The 18,299-nt window shown below is 32.4% G+C and overlaps 1 protein-coding gene across 1 annotated transcript in view; it reads right to left on the reverse strand.

Annotated features, from left to right (window-relative positions):
• The window catches only part of LOC143062041 (uncharacterized), a 37,945-nt gene extending 25,457 nt beyond the window's left edge, over positions 1-12,488 (reverse strand). The window contains exons 1-9 of the mRNA XM_076233891.1: positions 12,139-12,488; positions 11,475-11,621; positions 10,184-10,363; positions 8,659-8,742; positions 7,232-7,402; positions 3,991-4,093; positions 3,091-3,257; positions 2,217-2,405; positions 1,352-1,411 (exon numbers count right to left, since the gene is read on the reverse strand). Coding sequence (XP_076090006.1) covers positions 1,352-1,411; positions 2,217-2,405; positions 3,091-3,257; positions 3,991-4,093; positions 7,232-7,402; positions 8,659-8,742; positions 10,184-10,363; positions 11,475-11,621; positions 12,139-12,447 — 1,410 coding nt within the window. The 5' untranslated portion in view covers positions 12,448-12,488. The remainder of the gene's footprint in view (positions 1-1,351; positions 1,412-2,216; positions 2,406-3,090; positions 3,258-3,990; positions 4,094-7,231; positions 7,403-8,658; positions 8,743-10,183; positions 10,364-11,474; positions 11,622-12,138) is intronic.
• Positions 12,489-18,299: the final 5,811 nt, after the last annotated feature.

Genomic DNA, 18,299 nt, shown 5'->3' on the forward strand with positions numbered 1-18,299 from the left:
AAACCTGTATAAACCGGCCGGCTATTGGACTATAATAAACGGCTGGTTTGGACAGTCGGCTGGTATATTCAGGTTTCTGTTTTGACAGGAAGTGAATGACTTGTGATGTCCGATAAATTGCATGCAAAGGTTATTGTCTGAATATAAATTTTTATTATAAACTAATAAATACAAAACGTAAAAACGTAATAACTTTGCACGATCGTTATGTATCTTTTTATGCATTGTCTATAGAAAGTCAAGAAAGTGGTTGTTCTTCGACCGTTAAGTATTATTCAACTTTATTTTTTACTTATCCTCGTATGTCGAAGTGTGAACATATATATTAGCGGTGTTGTTGATTTATTGTGCAGTTCTAATACTTTTTCAGTCAGACGCTACCAAAATCCACAAATATGACGAAGTCTCGTAAAGTCGGAGATTTTATCAATTTAATACTGGAAAGCCTATCAGATCGATTTCCCGTGTCAAAAAGACCTTGGTACCATCAGTGTCGGACTTGTCAGTTTCACTTTTACTTTGTGTTCATTGTTTGCATCATAATCCTCGTGTTGTGACAGGAGAGTTTTCTTTGGCGTCATTTCCGACGTTGGTAAATGTCATAACTTTATCAGGTTCAACACCTGACTAATTAATTATTGTATAAACAAATATGTTTTGAATGTATATCGATCAATACTGTTATAATTTTAAATTACTTCGAGTAGACAAACCGGTTTTATCAGGTAATAATTGATGTAATTAAGAGTATTGGGACTCAATCATTCAGCGGGAATTCGGAATACACAGGGCCCGGTTCACAATGGTATTTTAACAACGACATTGAAGGGGGAAAATGGAACCTTAGTTTACGACCGAAATGGACAGGAATCCAGTTTATTCCGGGTCCGGTTTAATCTGGTTTGACTGTAACACAGTTCCCACTACAACGCGTTGATGCGACTGTCATACAAGTGAGAGGTTTGCTAGCTATAAACCAGGTTTAATCTACATAAGAAAATGTAAGTCAGGAATATGACAGTTGTTTTCCATTCGTTTGATGTGTTTGAAATTTTGATTTTGCCATTTGATTAGGGACTTTCCGTTTTGAATTTTCCTCCGATTTCAGTATTTTGTGATTTTACCTTTTTGTTTGCTATAAGTAATGGTTGTACTTTTCATATATGGGATAGTTCAAACTTTAATTAGGTTTTTTTTTTCTACCAAAAAAAGCCAATTCAAGAAACATCATTAGTCGAAATGTGCATTTGGTGCAGGAAAATTGTATCGTTACTAATAGCATCAAACTGGATACATCCACTGTTTGGTTATGTGTATCCCCCAGTAGCAGTTGTGAAATAAAATATATTACCAATGTCGGTTTAGTTCTTCCTGTTGAATCATAATGACAATCAATTGTTAAACTATCGCCCTGAAAAATTAAAACAAGATCTATTAAGTAATAATTAAACAATTATCTAAGTTACCATTGTGTCATACATAAAAACGATGCAATTTATTTTTAAAACAGATAATGTCTTCTCATCTGATGGTGCTTATGATGCTTAGTTTTCTATATTGTCTTGCGTACTATTATATGTTCGTTTGTCTTTCTCTTATTTTCTAGCCATGTTGTTGTCAATTTATTTTCGATCTATCGGTTTGACTGTCCCTTTGGTATATTTCGCCCCTCTTTTAGTCTTCTAATAAACACAATGCAATCTCTTTTCAAAAATAGGTTCTTGTTCACAATAATAAGACAGAAATACTTAAATTTTACAAAGTTGTATTGAATATGAGGTAATAGAAATTATACAGCATCACCTTTAGTTTCGAGATTATTCTTAGGAAGCATTAATTTTGAGAATGGAGATATATATCGGTTAATCATTTATGAAAATCAACGGTACAAAATAGACTTTTCTATTAATCGGGTTCAGAAACAAAACAATAAAATCATAGGTATACTGATACCGTCATATTGATAATAGACGTAACTTTTATACTGACATCACTTTTCCCACATTATATTTCATTTTTCGTTGTCAGCAAAAACAAAAAAGAAAAAGAATCAGTCAAAGCTATTCAATGGTCCAATGAAATTCAATCATTTAATCAATCTGTATCATTGTAATCAATTGTATCTCAATATCTATATATTTTGTTATTTTGTCTATTTAACACAGCTTGCATCAATCGTCAGTACATATATATATATATATATATATCTTATTTACATATTTAATTTCTCTCTCTTTTGATAAAACTCTCGCATCTTGGTAATCAAAATCATAAGAAAGGTCTTGTGCCAATGGTTCTAATTCTACGTCACCCCGAATATGATGAGCTACCATACTCGTGCCAAGTAAATGGGAATGAAGAAGTGTTGCAAAAACTTTCATACTGTTTTGTTGGGTCACCAAAGCCTAAAAAAAAGGTATGTATATTTTCTCTTTTAAAAAAATTACACAAAATAAAATAATAGAACTAAATTAGGTAACTTGCACATTCGTGAAAAAACAATAAAACAATTAACTGCTAAAATTACTTACAATTATATGGATAACTGGATATATAAAATATGATACATGCTAAGGAAGTGCCATTTCGAGATGATAAAATATTCTGTTCCATCCTCTTGACAAATCATAAATGTTTAGTTATTGTTAATTTCTCTCTCGTTTTGAAAATAGAATACTTTCCATTTCGTATCAAACAAACATACAAAAAAAAAACCCAATCAATTCGTACACGTATGACGTGACATCGATAAACTATGGATTCCTTTGGTAGATGCAACAAACGTTACATATTATAAAAAATGTTTTGATATGCGAGTGACATATCACATTATACTTTAAATGTTCCCTTTAGGAAGTCGCACTAGTTCTGGTTAGTTTTGAATACATTAACACAGTCATATGTACTTGATTTCAATTCCTCCCATGTTCCCATTGCTAAATTGAAGAAGTTTAAATGCTATATAGTAATTAAAAGCGAATAAAAAAAATCGTTGATGATACGGAAATAACGTGTAATGGTAAAAATTCACGACAAAGAAAATAAATCTTCTCTATATATTTATTAAATTATTTTTTTTAAATGTTTTACCTTTTCTAAACACTGTTGACTACATGAATGTCTTGATAAAAAGTTTTTCTCATGGGGAGGAATAAACTGAAGTTTATTAACAATAGCACCTGTTTGCAAAACTCCGGAGTCATATTGACGTAGTCTCTGTGTAGCTGTTATCCTTATACCAGAACTATCAATAATACCTGCATTTGTAAAAGAAATACATAACAAGACGAATTCATCTTAGTAATGATCTCTCAGGGCATGTTATACCTAAGATAAGTTTGTATTGTGTCGCTTGACGCTTTAAGGATGTACTTAGGTGAGGTTTTGGAATTTGTGTCAAATGTTCGGACTCCTTGGTGTTTTTCCATACAATACAATGTAAAATATTTTGCCCCATAACACCCATTTATTTTTTCATATAAGACTAAATAGCTCATGAAAAGTCATTGACCAAAATTTTAAAAGATTCTTAATTTTCTTTCTTTTGTTTTGAGACCCAACAATACCAATGTAAATATAAGGTAAAAGTCCGATTCAGCCTTTTCCCGCCATATTTTAATTCTCAAATATCTCGAAAAGGAGGTCCATGACCTATCAATATTTTTAGCTTATGTTTATCCTTAATTGATGCTCTACCAACTTATAGTATCAATTTTAACTTCTTAATTCATTAATTTTCACCTAACCTCACCTAAGTACATCCTTAATAAAAAAAAATTGTAATATTAAAGCTCTGCAGTTATGTCAATTTTAATTCTTATTGTTATCCAATATAATTCACACTGAAGACCTTTCAAATTAGAAATAGCCAAACATATCTTATTATGTCAGCACAACGGTAAGTAGTATTTGGCTGGCAGTATTAAATCTGAATAGAGGAGATATTTTCTATTACACAATATGCCTTATAAATAGTTTGATAAATCTTACCCGATTTCATTGTTGGATTATTAAAGTGAGTTTCCATTAAAAGGAACTTCGGGTCACCTGGTGTATTGAAAGAGAATCCAGCGTTCGATGGAAAATCAAATGCCTAAAAAAACGTAATAATATACCGAAATTAATATTTAAACACATTGAAATTAAACAAACATTTTTTTTTAACTTATCTGACTAAAAATAGTTAAACCTGAGACCTTAGAAATAAAACCATTGTATATGTTGGCTTACAACGAGTCATGATCTTCTCGTATATTTTATGATGTAATTACACTAAATCCATAGAAGGAAAGATTGTGCTTAGAGGTCTGGAGCTGGAATGTCGGTAACTGCTAGTAGTCTTTGTTAATTTATGCTATTATTGTAAAAAAAATTTAGATTTTTCTGTTAATTTTCTAACAATTGACTTGGATTTTTTTTCTCAACTACGTTTTACTGTTCATACTTCTGTTTATTTGCTTATTCCGCAATGGCTCGGGGTATACGGGGAAGGGTGAGATCTTACAAAACATGTTTAATCCTGCACACTTTTGCCCCTGTCCAAAGTAAGGAACCAATGGTGTTTCGTAAATGTTGTGTGTTGTTTTTATTTAATCTTAATTCATTTATATATTTTAGAGTTTAGTGACGTCAATTATTGCTGAACCAGTATAAATCAGTGTTTAGGTGCAAGCTGAAGCCGTCTTCAAGATGCGTGATTTTCTTGCTGTGTTAAAGACCCATTGGTGACATTGGCATGTGTCTCCTTGACACGTTCCCAGTTTTTATTCACAGTTTTATATAAGCTTTTCACAAATTCACAGACAACCCTTCATAAGAGACACAACTGGGACAGACATTAACAACTTCATGTCACTGTTCGGCTTCAAGAATGAGCAAAGTTCATACCGTATAATCAGCTATAAAAGGTCCCTAAATGACAAACAAAAACAATTCAAGAAAAAAAACCGAAGGTCTAATTAATGTACCAAAACATGAATCAAAAACAAAAATGCTACACAGCAGCAAACGAGATAGACTAAATTACAGGCTCCTGTTGTGTTGTTTTAGTGTTGTTCTATGTTGTTTTACGTGTTCGTTTTTATTCTATGGTTAGCATGTCGAAATGAACTATTGTATTGTTTATGTGTGTATTTCACTGTTCGAAATGTTCATGCATTTATTTGTACTGTATTCCTGTCATTTAACGGTGTCATTTTAGTGTTATATTCAATATTGACTTTCAATTACGAGGTTTGGCTAGCCACAAAACCAGTTTCAACCCACAAGTTTTTCTTAGAATGTCCTGTTGCAAGTCCGGAAAATTGCAGCTGTTATCTTATAGCTCGTTTCTGTGTGTGTTGCATTGTCGTTTTTTTTTTGTTCACTTCAGTGTTTCTGTTGTTTCGTTGTTTTTCTTTTATAATTGATATGTTTTCCTCGGTTTCAGTTTGTAACCCGGTTTTTTTTTATCAATCAATTTATGACTTACGAACAGCGGTATACTATTGTTGCCTTTATTTCTATGATTGCCAATGAGACAACACTCCAGGTGTAATACCACCATTGATTTTCCCCTATTAGTCTTTGTTAAATTTGCACTTTTCAAAAAAATGTGCAGAATTTATCTTTGTTTCAAATAAAGAAATAATACTTGGCATGAGTAAAGTTTTATCCTGTCCAGTTCTATAGAAAAAATTCACATAACATTTCATTGCATATAAGAAAATAACCATCATTGGAAGTTAACCAATCAAATTTCTCCCCTTATTTTATCTGTGTACGAGTTTTAGTCACCATGTAACCTCAAGATTACAAAATTTTCTATAGAAATCCCAAACAAAAATTAATGTTTTGAAATACCCTAGACATATGTTTATGACACAGAAATGGTTTTACTGCAATAAAATGTAGGATTAATTACCTACAGCTATCAAATTCAAGGGAATATTTTGTTCGACATACTTTCGTATACAACCGGATGTGACGTACCATGATTTGGTGGTATTACAGCTCCATAAAAGACCGAAATGACAAAGGAATTAACAACTATAGGTCACCGAACGGCCTTCAACAATAAGCAAAGCCAATACCGCATAGTCAGATATAAAAGGCCCCGAAATGACAATGTAAAACAATTCAAACGAGAAAACAAACGGCTTAAGTCATGTACAAAAATGAACGAAAAACAAATATGGAACACATAAACAAACAACAACCACTGAATTACAGGCTCCTGACTTGAGACAGACACACACATACATAATGTGGTGGGTTTAAACATACTAACAGGATCCCAACCATCCCCTAACCTGGTATAACAGTACAACATAAGAACGAATGCTCATTTTCCCTGAACTTTCCTTATAGAATACTTTATGTTTCTTATTAAGTTCTGTAAGTGTCCATTTTCTTATTTTTAATGGAATTATCTGACAGATATTGTCAACTGAATATCATAAATAAGGTGTGATCATATGTCTAAGTATGCCTTCAATAAAGGCAACAGATGTATACCGTTGTTCAAAAGTCATAAATCGATTTAGAGAAAACAAAACAGGGTTACAAACAAAAACCGAGGGAAATACATAAAACACTATAAGAGGAAAACAAAGGAGCAACAGGAAAAATGAAGTGCAACAAAAACAAACGCCAACATACATAGAAACGAACTTTTTGATAAAAACTGCCATATTCCTGCTTGGTACAGGACATTTAAAAAAGGAAAATCCTTACCCCACGATCATAGACGTCTAATGCACTGTCAACGAACATTAGTTACAAACAAATCATTTACTAATTTGAGTTAAATAAAATTGAGAATGGAAATGGGGAATATGTCAAAGAGACAACAACCCGACCATAGAACAGACAACAGCAGAAGGTCACCAATAGGTCTTCAATGCAGCGAGAAACTCCCGCACCGCGTCCTTCAGGTGGCCCCTAAACATATATATATATATACTAGTTCAGTGATTTTGGACGTCATACTTAACTCCAAATTATACAAAAGAACATAAAATTCAAAAATCATACAAGACTAACAAAGGCCAGATGCTCCAGACATGGGATAGGTTGCATAGTTCTCAACACTAAAATTTAAATTAAAATACTACAAACAAGATATGTTGTATTACTAAATTCTTTGAGAATATTTTATTCAATATTTCCACCGGTTATAGGAAAACCGAAGGTTATTTCTTACTTAACTGAAAATAAAATTGAAATAAAATTCGTTAGTAAGTTTACTTACGACACCTCCAACAGCCCATGCAATCACAATATCATTACATTCTAGATGTTTAGGTCGATGTCCATAGCATTCAAATACCTCGTCTTTATCAGCATCTGTAGCGTTTGGACAATTAGAAACCACAATATGATGAACGTAATCTTCATTACCTGGTGTTATTATTGGTTCATACTGAAATTATCAAATGATACAATAATTGTTTACTTTAATACAACAAAGGTTTCAAATACATATTATGGTAGAGTTTAAACTTAAAGCATGGCACAAAATTTCAGGAAGCAATTTCCAGAAAAAAAAAGCGACGAAAATTTTATGTTAATTTCATACATATCCTCATGTGTAAGAATTTTTTTATTATTCGGTTGATCGAAAGTAAATGACCGATGGATGTGAAAATACATTACAGTACACTGTGAATCAAGTTCTAACAAAGATTCTTACCAAATTTCTGGAAACTGTGAAATGCAGTTCCTAATGATAAAGACTTGTGCCATTAGAGCATGATACGTCCGTCGCTTTAACAAGAATCAAGTTCCATAACTTTTCAATGTGATATAAGAAAATTATCAAAAAAACTAAAGGGGAGTTATTTTAATACTTCAGAACTGACATGAATAATCAACAAACATTTCTACAATTGTCTGTTCATAAATTCACAAATTATAAAGAAACTAAGTTCAAACTCCCTTTGGCAAAATTGACCTTTAAGTAAGATGGATTTTGGCTATGTTTTTGTACTTTTTGGTTATACAGCTCTTCGACTGTTTTGTTTCTTGTACATTCTTATCTTACAAATGATCGACTTTGTGTAATTTTGAGGAAGGCACTGGATCGATACCTCTGTTGGTGGACTATCAGTCCCCTAGAATATCATCAGATAAGTAGCCAGTGCTTTGGTATTGATATGATTCAACTCCTTGGGGCAAAATGTTCCCGCATGAAACTTAGAACGTGTTGTTTTTATTGTTTAAAGGTTCATGAAAACTGCCAGAAGAATCTTTCAGTTATTGTCCGATAACTGGATATCACCATTTTAAATGACTAAGCCCTAATAACTCGGATATGTTAAATTCAATATTAATAAAAATCGAAAGAGAGCTAAAATCAATTACTTAGTAATATAAACATTTCCCTTAAGTTTCATGCAAATATGGGGCAAACTCCGACATGGTAACGACGGATGGATGGACATGTACAGACAGACGGACAACGTTAAACCACAATACATTCCCCGAAAGGGCGTATACAAATGCCACAAAATGTTTATGACATGATAAAGCAGTACATTGTCCTCCTTTTGGGCGGTGTATATTTACATCCTTGCCTACCTTACCTTAACTTTAATAAAAAATCTCAAGATGATATTAAATAAAATAACAGCAGTATTCTCGGGAATTTCGACAAGAGAAACAAGTAAGAGTACCTACCCTGATCATGTGATACTTCTGAGGTTTTTGCGGGACTTTAAAAACTTTACATTGATAAGTCGTTTTCTTTGCTGGTACATGGAACTACAATATACAAAAAGAAAATTATATAACGTGAACAAAATAATACGGAGTATATATCTCCCAATTGATACGATAATCCCGGACTTGTATTTCCTTTCATGATTTCTTTGATACAGGGTTGCTGCTCACAAGGAAGCTTTAACCAAGAGTTCTAAATGGTGAAGTTGAATTCATCTCTTTGTATATTTTACGGACGCCATCACGAGTTGGTTGACCGTAACAGAATATTCGTGTCACAGCTGATATCGGATATGTTCCTTATGTCATAACTACAATCCCGTTCCTTTTTCTTGAATATGACCTATCGGATAAGACTATTTACAAGGTTTGTAATAATATTTGAAACAAGACGGGTGCCACATGTGGAGCAGGATCTGCTTTCCCTTCCGGAGCACCTGAGATCTTCCCTAGTTCTTGGTGGGGTACATGTTGCTTAGTTATCTATGTTGTGTCTTGTTTACAAATATTTGTTTGTCTTTTTCTTTTTTAGCCATGACATTGTCAGTTAGTTTTCGATTGGTGAGTCTGACTGTTTTTCTGTTATCGCTCGCCCCTCTTTTATCGAGAACGTAAATTTCTCCAGCAAATTTGTTTTGCACACTGGCACGATCTTAATGATGCTGTTCTTTAGCAATATTTCTTATCAATCTTGTAAGGTTGCTTAAGTTAAATGGCCACAAAGGCATACACAGTGTTTTTACAAACCATTTTGTCATGATCCATTTTTTATGATATTAATATGAATAGTACAACATTTTGGTATCGAGATCGTTTTAAAAGGATGGAAAGTATGAGTATTAAGTTTAAATAGGAAAGATGTCCAATGTAATATTTTTTCTTCTTTTTGATCCCAAAATGACATCAATTTTTTCAAGTTTTCTATCATGTTTTTTTTTAATCATCATATATTTCAGCAACCAGCTATTTTATCAGTAATAATCAAATATTTCATTGAGCGTTTTCATCGTCAGGAACGTAAGGTCTAAGATTATCAATGTCTTCAAAGAGTAACTTGTAATATTTTAATTTCTGATCATAACTGCTAAAACATTAGTATTGTTCTTTAGTATAATCACTTAATTGCCATTTCCAAATGCATTGACGATTTAATACAAACGGATTATAAATTGAAGTTGAGTTTAAACCCGACGCACAAATAATCAAACATCATGAAATCAACTTTATCATTAGTCATGCTGAACTATTTCAACAATATACAGTAAACAGAAACCGTTACCAGTTTATTTGTTTCACAAATTGGAGATATAATAATAAAAGAAAAATGTTTCTTTACGACAATTGCGCTGCATGATCGTATCCAACGGGTCTTCCACAAAAGGATACAGACTAGTCGTACGAAATGTGAAAGCGTAAGAGTGATATTTATAAAATTTAAACCGTGTTTATTTTCGTATTTAAAAAAAATAGTAATGTGCCTTACATTATGGTAAAGCATATCAAACTGTTCTGCATCAGTGGGTGTGACGTATTCATTTGCTTTTACAGACGTCAGCAACATCAAACTTTTGGTCCCTCGTCTTTCTGCACCATGCCAAGGTAGGGAACTAAACGAAGCAGGATCATCAGGATGGTATGAGTATATTACTTTGACAGTACTTTCCTGAAATATAAGATATGAAATCATTTTCGTTATCTGAGAATTGCTTACGGGTATCGATTAGCATTTACTTCTTTTGAAAGAACTATGCTTTCGAACAAAGTGTCAAGTGGATTTGCCTTTTGTTCCGTTTGTGGTAGACTAGATAGATGTGAAAATCTTTCCGTGATAAGGCAGACGGATAAACACTTAAAAATTGCCTTACAATATTCGAGATATTGTATTGACCAATCATGGTGTCCAAAGTTTGAGCTATAAAATCAAATGAATTAAAAAAAAAAAGAACAGTAAATAATTTGATAAATTTATATTACATGAAATTGAGAATGGAAATGGGGAATTTTAAACAAAGTAACAAAATATTATATTCAATGTCATTGACATAACAATAAGTCATTGGTAGTCACTCTGACCTGAGGGAAAAAAGTTTCTTAATCAATTTATAGACTTAGGCCGATTTATGGCAATCTATGGGAGACAATTCCTGATTAATTTTTTGAATTTTTATATTTTCAAACTACATTGACATTCTTTAGAAGTTACATTTGCCTTATGTATAATTTGGTTATCTGGACTTGCAGCCATTTTGATTCAATATTGTCATGATAAGAAAAGAACATCACTGATAAATTATTCACTTGCAAGTGAATAATTATACCTCATTGAATCTAATTTCATTAAATGTATTTTCATTTACCCAATTATGTAGAGATTGGTAGCGCGAATCCCGGCCAGAGAAGAACACAAAATTACTAAGCAGCATAACATTGGTACCGTTTTGAGATATTCGGTTGATTATCTATTTATCGGACAGATAAACAGAATTTGAATACAATTATACATACAACAGTAAAAACATGATAATACTTTCCAGTATAACTTAGTCTAAGTCACTTGAAAAAATAAGATAAACCCATTAACACATTATTGACCCCTCATTATTGTAAACTCTACTATTAGTACTTGATGGTTTTGTCGATCTGTAATGAGAGTCCGATTATCATTTATTTTAAGCAAGATTCCATAAGATAAGCAAAATTATTATTTCAAAATCCAATCCATACATATGCAAGATAAATATCAAATAAAGTAAACTATGTATTGTATAAATTACCGTTATAAGATAGTCCTTATCATCACATGTGTCCAACTTTCTAGTAAACTTAAGAACTGTTCCAAAATTATCCTCTTTGCCGAGTAACAAAAACCAGTCCTGACTAGCATCAATTATCGGTGCATAATGTCCTTCTGTATGACAATCCTACAAATTAATTGAATTTCATTGAACTGATTAGAATTAGACATAATGAACTACTAAATATGTACATGTATGTAATTTGTTTTCAGTGTCCAACGCTCGTATTTGGAACTTTGAAAGCTTAGCACACTACATTGCTGTCAATGCAACAGTTATCTCTTTTGAGTAATTCTTGTCAAACAGAAATATTCGAGAACTGTATTTCCAAATAAGACTAAGCGATGGCTAATTTAGGGTTTTTTTATTCGAGTGTCACTGATGAGTCTTTTGTATACGAAACTCGCGTCTTGCGTACAAAATTCAAATCCTTGCATATATGAACATTTCATTTATATCAAGCCTAATATTTTTATTTAAAAAAAGATACTGTCCCTTGAAGCGTTGTTGTCAAAATGGCACTTTAATAAGTACAGATGTAAATAATATTTAAAAACTGTATAATGTAAGATGACTTGAGTTATAGCCCTTTCTCTACCTCTCATTACAAATGATCAATGTTATAACTCTATCAAACGCAAACCTTAAAGTGTGTTGTGCCATTGCTGTCAACCCATCCGATGACAACATCTGAAGGAAACATTTTACCATTAGATGAAAGCCCAAAACCAACATATCCTTTAGTTTTCACGTGTGTCTCAAAGATTACGTGTGATGTGTTCGTTTTCCAAAACAGCCAGTAGTTCCCTTGTACATCTAACTTCCAGACGTTACCAAAGCTCTCGGTAGGAATTGGTTCTGTTGTAGTTGCCGGCAAACTATCCTCTGGACTGGGTTTCCCGAAACATTTTGCAACTAACAGAAACAATAGATAGGACACTTTAACTGCCATCTCTTTGCAGAAAAGTGAACTTCTGAAGATATCTAAGGTATATAAGGGGTTATGGTGACTAACTAACACATATATTTATCACATGTTCATAATTCTGATTGTTTAAGGTTACGCTCTACTTTTATCGAAAAAGTAATTTGCAGACCGATTATCTACTACGTTACAAATGGAATGTATAAGTATAAAAGGTACTCTTTAGAGATAAGCGTTAACGTAACAGTTCAAAATTTAGATACATAAAAACCGAAGCATTTGAACAATTACTTAACAAGAAATTGTTCGTAGTGTATATGCAAAGCAGTCACATCAAGTAAAGTGTTACAGTACATCTTTATCATATTTTGTTTTCGATAAAAATCGTTGCAATTTAATGTTAGAAAAAGTATGTTAAATGAAGGGCAATGAACTTGTTTAAGAAATAATTTCAGAAAGATATAATAATAAAACGCAAAATGAGAGGCAAATTAAGGTTTCGGAATTTGACCTGTTTTATAACTACAAGGTTTTTGTAATGCATAATTTTAAACCTCTGTTACTGAACCCTTTAAATTCACTTATAAATATTGATTGTCGCAAATCCTGAAATACAAGCTAAGGGAATTTCAGTAAACGTAGTGTAGTCTTCTGTTTGACATGCAGATGGACACCTCTTATTTATGTTTTGGATTCGAGTTAATTTCGGGTGTTTCCCATAACAAAATCAAACGATTGGGTTTTGCTATTGATAATTATTTTCTTACATATACGTTAGTTGTCACATGTCTCTTGGAAAAATGCTACATTTAAAAAAAATCAATATACGAATTGTTTCAATACACTTCTTCACATGATACCAACCTAGACATTTAAACTCTAATATTCGAGAGTGTTATGCATTTATGTTTAAAACACTCTTCATCAATTCCAAAAACACTCTCGTTTTAAGATTGCAAAAAAAAAAAAAATGTTGTATATTTCATGCGTCCGACACGCTTTTCTGGATTTGTCTTCATCAAGAACTCGCAAAGCCCAACATTTGAGAGCCAATGATGTATAAAAATCAAAACATATGACTACAAAGGACCAAAATCAATTGCCAAATCCATATTTTTTTCCTGCGAGGGTTAAAACCTCAGTTTTTCATAATTAAGAAAATAATAAGCAAACAATTTTAGAGAGGTTTATTCTAAATTATGCTAGAATCAATTGCAACGTGCAACCTATCCACCAGAAGCCAATAGACTTACATGTAAGCTTCTATAACATGTCACAGTGCGCCGTACAAAAATGAGCAATACATGTACCCTATCTCGTAATGAGTAATACAGGCATCATGGAGCTTCTAGTTTGAAATATTTATATTGATTTATGGTTTAACAGAATCATTTAGTCATCCATGCAAAATATACAAATAGTGTCGCCTCCATGACAGTCTTGACAATTAACAACAAATGTTGAATATGTGACACTGCTGCTAATTTTTATCAAGAAAGGCGGTTCGGACGCCTCAAATTATTTTCAATTTTTTTCATTACTGGGTCAATACCTCTGCTGGTGAACTATCAGTCTCCGAGGGTATAATTCGCTAAGTAGTTAGTACTTCGTAACTGACATGAATTATAGCAAACCTTTCTAAAAATTGTCCGTTTCAACTCCTCGTGCAAAGTTGACCAAAAAAATTAGATGGATTTGGCCTTTTTTTAAGGTATTTTTTGTCTTTAGCTATTCAACTGTTTCGGTACTTATACATCCTTGGCTTTTAAATATTTGGCTTTGGGTGTTCCTGTATGAAGGTAAATCCAGAAAAGCGCTTTGGACGCATAACATTATAAATCGTGTTGTTTTCAATTGTTTTAGTGGTTGGTGCTGGTCTGATATGCACAAGGGAACACAGTTTAACATCGAACATTATGGAGAGAAGAAAAACAGTTACTAGAAACTGTTTTGTCAGAACACACTGTCAATCATTCAAACATACTATCCATACTGATCTGTGTCCACACTTTTACAGCTTATCAATAAATCTGGTCTCTTATGGTGATTTGTTTTAAAGGTTTATATAGTTAATAAATTTAGTATCAATTTTATCATATTGGTTTAAAAAGATCTAACACATCGCTGTTTAATTTAATCGTTAAGGGATTCAATATGATAGGTACTTTAAGATGATTTACTTGACAAATATTGTTATCGAAATAAGGTAAACAATGGATATTATTTTGTCATCACGTGAATAAAACTGTTACCCAGTTACTGCCTCTTATTCATTCTTCACTTAAATTATGAAAGATACCAATTAAACGAAAAACAACAGGCAGGTATATAGTTATCAAAGGTACCAGGATTATAATTTAGTACGCCAGACGCGCTTTTCGTCTGCATAAGACTCATCAGTAACGCTCATATCAACATATTTATAAAGCCAAACAAGTACAAAGTTGAAGAGCATTAAGGATAAAAAAAAATCCCAAAAGATGTGCCAAATACGGCTAAGGTAATCTATGTCTGGGGTAAGAAAATCCTTAGTTTTTCGAAAAAGTTTTGTAAACAGGAAATTTATAAAATGACCACAGTATTGATATTCATATCAACACCGAAGTGCTGACTTCTGGGCCGGTGATACCCTCGGGAAGAAACGTCCACCAGCAGTTGCATCGACCCAGTGGTGTAAATAGTTATCAAAGGTACCAGGATTATACATTAGACTACACAAGACTCATCAGTGACTCTCAAATAGGATTCCTTTCTGAGACAATCGCCTAAGCGAAAATAAAACTTGTGACACGCCTGAGTCAAATAATGTGGCGGGGGTTCCAAATATTTCCCTAGCCTTGCACATTAGTGTAACAGCTAGCACAACATAAGAACTAAATAGCTGCACCAAGAGCGCATATATGCCCTTAATTTACTTTTGAAAATGTCCGCATATATGCCTTTAATTTACATTTGAAAAAGCCTGTACCAAGTCAGGAATATGACAGTTCAGTTGTCAATTCGTTTTTGATGCGTTTTGTTATTTGATTTTGTCATGTGATTATAGACTTTCCGAATTGATTTTCCTCTGAGTTTAGTATTTTTGTGATTTTACTTCTTAATGTGCATATTGAAATTGTTTCAAATTGGATAGAATTAAGACATTCAGTACGAAGAATATAGATTGACTCTGAAGGGGGGAAAACATACATGTCATATAAATATTGTTTTAATTATGACTGTTTATAGTCCCATGACTCTAGAATGACAAACCAAAAATTTAAAAATTCGAAATTATGCATTCACCAAACACAACAACAGTATTAATTTTGCAGTAAATTGATCCAAACACACAACATAGTAACCCGAATAATGTCAGTCGTTATATTCCGCCGATCTCCGTCTAATCTCCGATTGCTACAAACCTGGATAGGCTTTATGCCGCTAGAGGGCGCAGAATTATTCGAGTTAACAATATAGTACATTTTAAAAACAAATAGCCATTTTCTGTCTGACGATTACCATAATGAAACTTTAGACCGGCATATCAGACGGTCCATCAAATGTTTAAGTTGCCAGTCCAATGAAAATCCGTTAAGTCAAACCTCTAATTGATTATTTTTGCTTACATTTAATATCTAGTGGCAAAGATGGCTGCAAATTCAGGACGAGAACAAATTTACAATAAATCGGTCAAACAAAATTTCAACTTTCATCGGAAAATGGCAGTATGTAGGATGCAAGATTAGATATTTGCCATACAATTATAGATAATTCCGTATGATTATCAAGAGTCAACTTTCCACTATAGAGACCAAATAACGTAGATAAATATACCTAGTATAAGCTTAGTATAATTATCTTTCTGCTCGTTTATCAGTTCACCCTAGTTATTCACATTTATTCCTGAACCAGAGAATCTGTTCGTTTATCCGTCCGCACTATTCAATCACATTTATTCCTGAACCAGAGAATCAAGGTTTCTTCATGAAATTTAATTCAATAGTCATTTTTCAATTTATATAGTTTAGACCTTTTTGTAAGGAGAAACAGCAAATTAGTGGGACAAACTGTACTCCTGTCTATGCAAAGCAAATAAAACGAGTGCGTTGTGTAATATTCAGGACGGGGTAAACAAAAACATTTCGCAATATGTGTATATGCTATATGTGTATGTGTCAGTCAGGAGATTGTTTTTCAGTGGTTGTCGTTTGTTGCTGTGTTACACATTTGTTTTTCGTTCATTTTTTTGTACATTAATTTGGCCATTTTTTTTCTCGTTTATTGTTTTACATTTGTCTTATCGGGGCCTTTTATAGCTGACTATGCGGTATGGGCTTTGCTCATTTTTGAAAGCCGTACGGTGACCTATACATGTAGTTATTAATGCCAGTTTCATTTTAGTTTTTGTGGATAGTTGTCTCATTGACAATGATACCACATCGTTTTGTATTTAATTATTATTATACTTTAATTTGATTTAAATATTTAAACTTTTTTCATAATTTTTTATTTTTTTTTATTTTTGAGAGTTAACTATTTGAAACATCATTCCAGTCAGCTAAGAGTGAAAAATAATTCTGTTTTGTCATTATGTTTGTGTACGTGTTGTTTGTTTGAATGTAATATATTGTACCTTGTTTTGTGGAGAGGGCTTACATAGGCTATGCCTGTTGCCCAATCCAACCCAATTCAATTTATGTGAATAAGATATTGTTTAAACTAAATTTGATTTGTGAAAATCGTATTGCAAAAAAAGTTAGTCACGCATTGAAAATCTATAAACTATCTAAAATATCTTATAAACTATTATAAGATATCTTATAAACTATATAAGATATCTTATAAACTATTATAAGATATCTTATAAACTATATAAGATATCCTATAAACTATATGTTTTTTTTTCTCTTTTCCAAACAACCTGAAATCGGGAACAAAGCCGTTAATTGCAGAAAGGCATAAACAGAATATTCAATTTCTTATCAGATTGTACACTTTACAGTGTTCGAAATTTCATCATCCAAATTAAGTTAAGGTCTTCCATTTCAACAGATCTGCATGAGAGGTTCTCATAACTTTAAAATTTATCTCTTCGTATTCGTAACTGCATCTTAATCTCTAAACGCATTTCAATGAAAATTTCAAAGAATCTTCCTTTTATTTTTGTGCATGTTTATTTTTCCCACCGTAACATTTTCTGATGCATCTGTTGATTCAAATTTGCTTTGGTTTCATGTATATCCATTGTAGAAAATGTGGTCGAAAATTTACAAAAGAAATATGTGTGCACTATATCAAATGAGAGAGCTGTCCTCTTATTTTCAAATAATAAATTGGTACATCAACTTACCAGCTACATTTTGTAGGTTATCTGTCTTTAATGCATATAGGAGTGTCATATTTACATTGTGTTCCTACCTTAAGTATGGTAATTCAAACAATGGGTTGTACGCGAAATCTTGCAACGTTTCCACAATCGTTATTATACATTAACGAACAATTCCATATTCATTGATTAAAAAGATAGCTAACCTATCTAAGTACCTCCAAACAGGAAGAGGTTTCTGAAAATCTCTAACACTTTCGGAGCACCGAAGATCACTTTTCGGTTTTTTTTTATGGTTCAAGTTGCTCAATTTCATGTAGAGTTTTGTATACTGCTGTTTGTCTGTTTGTCTTTTTTCGTTTTTTGCCATTGCATCGACCAAAGAGTTTTGATGTTCTTTTGGTATATGGCGCCTCTTTTTTTTTTACACATTGCTACTTTGATAATAAAATTCCACACTTAATTTTTAATTTTCCATACAGTGCACCGATTTTTTTCAAACTACAATAACAGCAGCGAAGAAAATATCTTTCGAAAATAGGAACAACTAATATTTGATAAAAAAAATAAA

The sequence above is a fragment of the Mytilus galloprovincialis genome, chromosome 2 (assembly GCF_965363235.1).
Source record: "Mytilus galloprovincialis chromosome 2, xbMytGall1.hap1.1, whole genome shotgun sequence".
NCBI classification, from domain to species: domain Eukaryota; kingdom Metazoa; phylum Mollusca; class Bivalvia; order Mytilida; family Mytilidae; genus Mytilus; species Mytilus galloprovincialis.